The sequence below is a fragment of the Ipomoea triloba genome, chromosome 13 (assembly GCF_003576645.1).
Source record: "Ipomoea triloba cultivar NCNSP0323 chromosome 13, ASM357664v1".
Taxonomy (NCBI): Eukaryota; Viridiplantae; Streptophyta; class Magnoliopsida; order Solanales; family Convolvulaceae; genus Ipomoea; species Ipomoea triloba.
In genome coordinates, this window is record NC_044928.1 from 7,127,235 (window position 1) to 7,135,147 (window position 7,913).

The window sequence follows — 7,913 nt, forward strand, 5'->3', positions numbered from 1 at the left end:
TTTTTTTTTTTTTTTTTTTTTTTTTTTTTTTTGCGTTTACCATGGAACCGACGTCGTATGTAATTTTTTCTTTTTTAAAAATAGAACATAATGTAATTCCATTTTTTTTACAACGTCGGTTCGTTGAACAACCGACGTGGTATGTAATTCTTATTTTTAAAAAAATAAATAAAATAGAACATACGACGTTGGTTCGTCGAAGAACCGACGTTAGTATGTCATATATATATTTTTTTAATTTCAACATACGAAAAAACTGACGTCGTAAATTTTATAATTATTTTAATTTTATTTTATTGACTATTACGCCAGTTAGTAAAACATCGACACTGATTGGGTGACGTAGCATCTCTTTTTTGCAGTAGTGCTAGGTACTCAAATCAAAGAAAGAAGTCCATCTTAAAAAAAAATAGCTCAATAAGTGGAAGAATTGTTCAAATGTAAGCATCACTTCTTTGCAAATAGCTTTTGCTGTTGACAATTTTCACTCTAGACTATTTCTTGACATCAGTAACCCTCTTCTAAATAGTCCTTTCATATCACAGATTGTCCTTTCAACAAAAGCATGCATGATAGGTATTCAAGTCGTCCCAAGGAGAAAAAACTCATTCAAATGATCTTGCATCAATTTCACAAGATATTATAGAGTAGGGATGGCAAAACGTTGGAATAGGTTGGTGAAGACTATATTCATCACCCGACTCACTTTATATTTTCTTCACCCACTTATATTTTTAACTTGCATCAGGTAGACTTTTTCAAAACCCCACCCTGTCCACTGGGTGTGGGTGCCCACTACGGGTACCACCACTTATTATCTTATTAATTATTTTTCAAAAATAATATTTAAGTTACTTACACACAATAAAATAATAAAATTTATTAATTATACTAAAACATAAATAATAACCGACATATTCAAATATAATAACTAAATTGTTAATTTTTAAAAATAAACTTAGTAGTTTAGATATAAAAATAGTAATATAAAAAGTTACACAAAGTTATAGAAACTTTTATAATAATTACATACTAGTACTTATTTTGATATATATATATATATACACACACACACACACACATACACATGGTGGGTTGGGTGGGGGTTCAAGGTAGGTTTTATACATAGAACTCGAATCCAACCCGACCCATCCACCGCCCACTATTATCCAAAAAAATAAATAAAAAATGACCCATGCATGGTGGATATTTGCGGGACGGATTGAAATTGTCATCCCTAATGTAGAGTGGTATTTAAGTTCAATTAAACCTCCATACTTGAATTGACTTTTGTGGTAATGTTAGTGTTTTGGCTTGAGTGTTTGTATTTATCATTCAAAAAGACTAATATAATATGTGAGAAAATTCTTTAAATTTAAGTATCATTCCACAATTATTTTTAAAACCGACGTGGATAACATGTCACTATCCAAAAAATATGAAAATTTTGTCTAATTAATGTTTTACCAGAAACTGTAATACTGGTTCAAGGATGAATTTGTTTTTTAATCTCCATGTATTTAATTAAACTTTTCAATTCAAAAGAGACACAAGTAATTATATGTGATCAGCATGTGCAATCATCTACTTCATGAACAATGAACTAACAGCAAATAATTGAAGTATAATTATGTTTATATATAGTAAGCAAATCATTTTCTTTTTGATTTATTATTTTCCACATTTTTAATTGATAAGAGAATTAATTATTGAAAGTTGAAACTTTGGAAATAGGTTTAGTTAATCCTCTTGTATGAATCAAATTGGACTGGGAACACATTTAAAATTGTATTAGTATTTTTTTTTTATTCTTTACAACAGAAAAACACAAACAAAGCAAAATTAGGTACATGTGTCAGTGTTAGAGATATAATACTATAAAAAATATTATCTCCAAAAAATAACAAGCACAAGGAAGGAAATGATCCAAGCTAAGGTTTGTAAGCTTAAGTCTGTGATACACACACACCATGAGAACTATGCTTCTTGTGTGAGAACATGCACACCAATCTTATTTCTCCATCTAAGGTCGCATTTATGTAATTATGGTTATGCATTTGAAAATGTTTGACAGTGTATTTGCGGAAAATTGACAATGCATTTGAAAACTATTTTCTAAATATATTTTCAAACATTTTTGAATAGACAAGTATAATTATAGAAATATAATTGTATTTCTTTTTTATTTTAAATTCTTAAAAATATTAAATGGACGAATAAGATTAATTCATGCATTCTCACGCGAAACTAAGTTTTCTTTGAAAAAGTTGCTTTGAGCAGTTTTTTTCCATTCTGCGCTACATTATGCTTACTTCCCCTACTGTAAGTCAAGCACGCTTAACCACATAGTTTTTTTGACTATTTACTTGTCATATACTGCTTAAAATCAACTGGTGATAAAGTTGATAGACATTAACCATTTAACCACATCCCTCCATGGTAAGCCACATCACTACATCTCGAATCAAATAGGGACTAAACTCAACTAATCCGATCAACGCCCGACACATATTGGCTGTTTAATCAAATCAAACAGTTAATAATGATTAAAATAATCAAATCCACTGATAAGCTATATCTTGTTACCAATTGGCTCATATTATGAACAACTTTCATGCTCTCCTCATCTTGATTAAAATATGCATTTTACATAAAAAATAGCAAATTCCGTCAGCGTAGGACAGTGTCCACATTTACGTTCAGCTCACACCTTGCAAGTTGCAATTACCGGACTGCCCTCAAGTGGATAGAAAACGCGGGTGATGACACGTCCGCCAGCGTAGGACAGCAGGGCACTGTAGGTTGAGCAAGGAGCGTACACGTCACCAGTAAAAGCATTGAGAGCGTCCTGGAAAACAAAAAACGAAAAAAATAAAAAAAGAAAATGTGGGACCGGTGCCGCAACGGGAAAATGAGAGAGTTATGTGGGCCCCGGTTGCATCTGGTGGTGACTTCGCCTTCACGATTAGACTTTCGTGACGGATTCCCAACTTCCGGAGCGATATGGTGCGTCAAGTCCCACCCTATTTTAGTGGGGCAGATCTTTTTAGCTGAAGCCACCATCACTTGACACGTGTCTTGAATCAGATTCAACTTTTGAACTAGATGGATAATGGTGTAAAGGGTTATGATACTTTCCACCAATAAGGCAATAGGCTTATAAGTCAATACTAGAATTAGGTAATTTGTTAAGTTGACTTTACAATTACACATTCTTGAGTTTTAAAATAATAATAAATTGAGTTCTATTATATGAATTTTCAAATTTTAATATTTGATATAGCGGACATTGATAAATTATTTTTCATGTGAGTTCTAATGCAAGTGTCTATATCAAGATTTTGTGTGTGCGAGTTAAAAGTTAAGAATAGAAAATGAAAATACACATACTATTTTCCTAATGAATTCAATGTCTATGTTATACGCGATATCAATTTTAACTTCACTTTTGATATTTTACTAGCTACAATCATCAACTACTTTTTTTTTTTATTAAAAAAAACTAAATAACAATAAAGTTTAACATAATCGTTAACAAAGACTAAACATACCATTTTATTGATAACTTGAAAATTAAAAGTGATAAATTGTATAACATATGAACTAAATACACTATAACCATTTGTGCATTTTGAGGATGTCTTTTTAGGAGAAAATATTAGGGAGGAGTTTTTGAATAAATGGAGAGGGATTTCTTCTTCTTCTTCTCTTTTTTTTTTTTTTTTTGAAATTTTTATTCTTGTCAATTTAAATTTTGTGTGGGGCCAATCTTAAACTAAATGACGTGCATGCCGCGCAAATTGAGCACTGTTGTGCCTAGTATACACGTGCCAGCTGGTCACGTAAAATTTATTAAATTTTTTCTTTTGTTAGATTTTTTTTTTTTGGGATGCTAGGCTTGTGAAATTTATTAATTTTTTTTCTTTTGTCAGCATCTTTTTCTATTTCTTTTTTCTTCTTCTCTCCCCTCCTTCTCTCCCATTTGGACTAACAAAAAAAATAAAAATAAAAATTCATGACTATAGAGCTTGCTCTAAGAACCTGAATTGCAATTCTAAAAAAAGAAAGGTCTTTTATAAATGAAGAGAGTACAAACAGATTCTTCTGTAGGGGGATGTATGGATACTAGACCTAGGGTATATATTATATTATTCCAATGAGAAAATAACACAAGCAAAGGAATAAAGAAGTGGTGATGATGTTTTAACAACAGACACACAAATCATTAGTAACAAGCTGTCTGCTTCAATGTTGTTCTTTAACTTTTGTCAGATAACTGCTATCATCTTCTGGTATATTATTGTACTTTCTTTTCTTAATAATATTATCATTAACTCATACTTCAAAAATTAATCATTGGACTATTATTATTATAATATAATAATAATAATAATAATAATAATAATAATAATAAAATAATAATTGCATTGGAAGACAAGAGATAAATGGGCCTGTAATGTATTACAGCTGCTGACCTGCTTTCATGGACTATATGTATGGGTCATCCCAATGAACACAATTCTTTTAAACATTCTTGGGCTTTTCCAGCAATAAGATTTTTTCTTTTAATTACTATAACATTATATATTTGTGGATTGATATTCTATGTGTTTCATGAGCGTGGGTTTCTTATGCCATGGACCTGGGTCTACTTTGCAAGGTGGATCCAGGTCCATATTCACAATTTTATAACTTTATATTCGTAATTTTTTGAATTTTATGTTCACAATTTCAGAATTCTATATTTAATAGTATAACATAATTTTTGAATCTATATAAGAAAATTGTGAATATAGAGTTCAAAAATTGTGAATATTGAGTATATGTAATTTTGTATATTGAGATCTAAAATTGTGAATATAGAGTTCTAAAATTATGAATATGGACCTGGGTCCACCTTGCAAGGTGGACCCGAGTCCATAGCATAATTTGTCCATGAGCGTGGGCCGTGTGAATAGGTTTCTTGCGTCTCCTTAATGTGGTTGGTTTATTGTGCAATTGTTATAATATGGACTGGAGTTTATATACATTATGAATTTGGTTTAAAAATTATGTATTTGTAGTTAACCTGTTACGTAGTATGTACCTGAAGTTAATAATTTATGTATTTGTAAACAAATTTGAAGTCACATAACATGGTAATTAAAGATACATAACATACATTATAACTACGAACACATAAATTGTTAACTGTAGGTACAAAATATGTTAACTGTAAACACATAAGATGATGGTTAATATGTTATATGTCTACAATTAACATATTATGTACATGCAATTAATAGTTTACGTGTATGTAGTTATCATGTTTAGTGTCTGTAATTAATTACCATCTATATGGTGTGCCTTCAATTTGTTTATAGGTACAAAAGTGAATAACTTTATGTACAAAATTTGAAAGGTTTTATTTTTTTTAATTTTTTTTAATTTTTTTTTTTTGTACCAAGGTCCACAATGCAAGATAGACCCTAGTCCATAGTATTATTTACCTTTATTATGAGCACCACACACTGATTTTCTCACTAACATTATGATGGATTTAATTAACCCGGGTAGCCCGAATTAATAAACCCGATAAAATTTTAGGGGGTTGACAAGACAGGATAATACAATAGGTACGGTATAGCAATGATTGGACAATCGAAGGGTGCAATCATGGGGATTAAGCCTGTATTAAGATAGGATAAAACAAGGAATAGGGTAATAAAAGGACAAAGGTAAATGATTACGGAGATTCTTGTATTAAGTCATTACAAAACGCTATTATAAATGATAGATCATGCAATAACGAGAAAAAGTGTGTTAGGGCAAAGTAGATGTCTTAATGAGACAAGATTACTTGTTTTTATACTAGTTTAGGGCTAACAACTCGGAGAGATTGGAGGGGAAGCCCCCTAACGGCGTTGAACAGCGTCTCGTGCCGAGAAGACCGCGTCAAGCGGGATCCAAGGCTTCGGCTGAGCTCAGGGGTCGGCCGAGATGACCCCCGGGATCCCCACATGTACATCAAAACGTGCAAAAACCATCTAAAATCTACTATTGTGGATGCTGTTAGTCCTTGTAACTTGGTCCTAATAAAAATTTAAATATTATAACTATACTAGTTACAAATCTTTTATATATCTTTCTCCTGTTTTTCATTCATTCATGTGGTGATGATGACTCCAAGCTCTTAGTCACCTAGTGAGTATATCCAATATTGTTTCTCTTACTTCCTTCTACGTCGATACCAAGTCAACAATGTAATTAAATTACTTTAATATTTTTTCTATGAAAACATGAACATCTCTAATAATGTGAAACAAGAAATAACAAAATTGATATTTAATTTATTTGATTTATAAATTAAATCATATTCTCACAAACAAATTAAGGATAATTTAATCCCCAGATTCGAAAAATATTTTTCTATCATAAACTATCCTCAAAACTATTATCGATGAGCTAGCATACCTATAAGACAAGTATATATATGCATATATAGATTCCAAACCCTAATTAGAGTAAAAGATCATCAGAGATATAAATTAAACAAAAGAAATTTTTTTATTAGAAGCTTGGCATAACATACAACATATATATGTGAACTCTAATTTATGAGAAATACATTGAAATCGCAAGAAATTAAAATGATGAACAAAATTGAAACTACATCTTAATTGATCACCAATATGGCTGCTTACACACATAATAACATGGAATTTGGTGGAAAATTCAGATCGAATCAATTCTGGAGATCGAAGATCAGAGTTCTCTCAACGCTTATTGTTTCGATCCAGTCCTCGAGGCTAGCAGCTAGCTAAGATGATTATTGCATAGTTGGGTGGTGGTAGAGGAGGAGGCAAGAAAATATCTGTTGGAACTTAACTCATACATTAAAGTAAGGTTTTCTGTATGGAGCAAGCTAGCCTTCTTCCTCAACCTCTCATTTTCTTGTAATATACTCATATTCTCCATGTACAGCTTCAAGTTCTGCAGTATCATCACTGTTATATCCTTCTCTCCATCACTCTTCTCCTCTCTTCTCTTCCTCCTCCTGTACACAAATCATACAAACACAATCAATTCAACAACCAACAATACACACTACTTGTGGGACAACGTAACCCTAACCAAGATGATCGGACTGTTGGCTTGGTAATTAACTACAAGATTCTAAGTCTGGCTCCAAGTAAAAACAACATATTGACCTTATTGGTTTAAACTAATCAATTATGGACAATCTAAGCTAGTTTTTCTCTTTTGTGATCCTTTGCTGGCTAGGATCACAAGACAGGGTTTACCCAGTGTACACCCTCGTAATGACTGCAGGTTTTCTTCGTCACTAAAACGAATGATGTTTAAAGAAAGAGTGAAGATTGATAATTTAATGACATAAAGGAGGAAAACCTTGTAATTAGCCCCTGAACTTGAACCTTGGAGCGCTTTGATCGCTGTTTATGCATAGAAATGTAAAGGTTATGGGATTGAATCCACTCTGAGGAACTGATACACATTTCGATCTCTTCTGAACTTTCTGCAATTTAAGAAGAAGAAGAAGAAGAAGAGGGTTGGGAAATGGGGTTTGAAGATGATGGTGAAATGTGGTGATATAAATAGTGTGAAATGTTTGTCATCATCAATGTATAGTAGGTGTGCTTGAGAGGAGTGTGGAAAATTGGGGGAGGAAAGAGAGGAATTGAAGTATAATAGTATTTGTCTTTTTAAAATTTAATTTTTATTATAGCATAGAAATGATTGCAACATGGCTCATAATTACAAATAGGAAATCCCTTATCTAATATTAAAAAACAAAAAAAAAAAAATTGGACAAGGAAGGAAGAGGAGTGTGGAAATGGGTGAAGAAAGACAGCAAGTCTAATAGTATTTTTCTTTTATTATTTTTCTTAGAGTGTAAAAATCATTGCAAGATC

General features: G+C 31.6%; 1 protein-coding gene across 1 annotated transcript; it reads right to left on the bottom strand.

The window, feature by feature from the left end:
- Positions 1-6,527: 6,527 nt before the first annotated feature.
- LOC116002875 (protein LITTLE ZIPPER 1-like) lies at positions 6,528-7,567 on the bottom strand. The gene is made up of 2 exons (XM_031243058.1): positions 7,390-7,567; positions 6,528-7,036 (listed from the first exon to the last, which is right to left on the bottom strand). The coding sequence occupies exons 1-2, from the start codon at positions 7,494-7,496 to the stop codon at positions 6,796-6,798; spliced, it is 348 nt and encodes a 115-aa protein (XP_031098918.1). The 5' UTR covers positions 7,497-7,567; the 3' UTR covers positions 6,528-6,795.
- Positions 7,568-7,913: the final 346 nt, after the last annotated feature.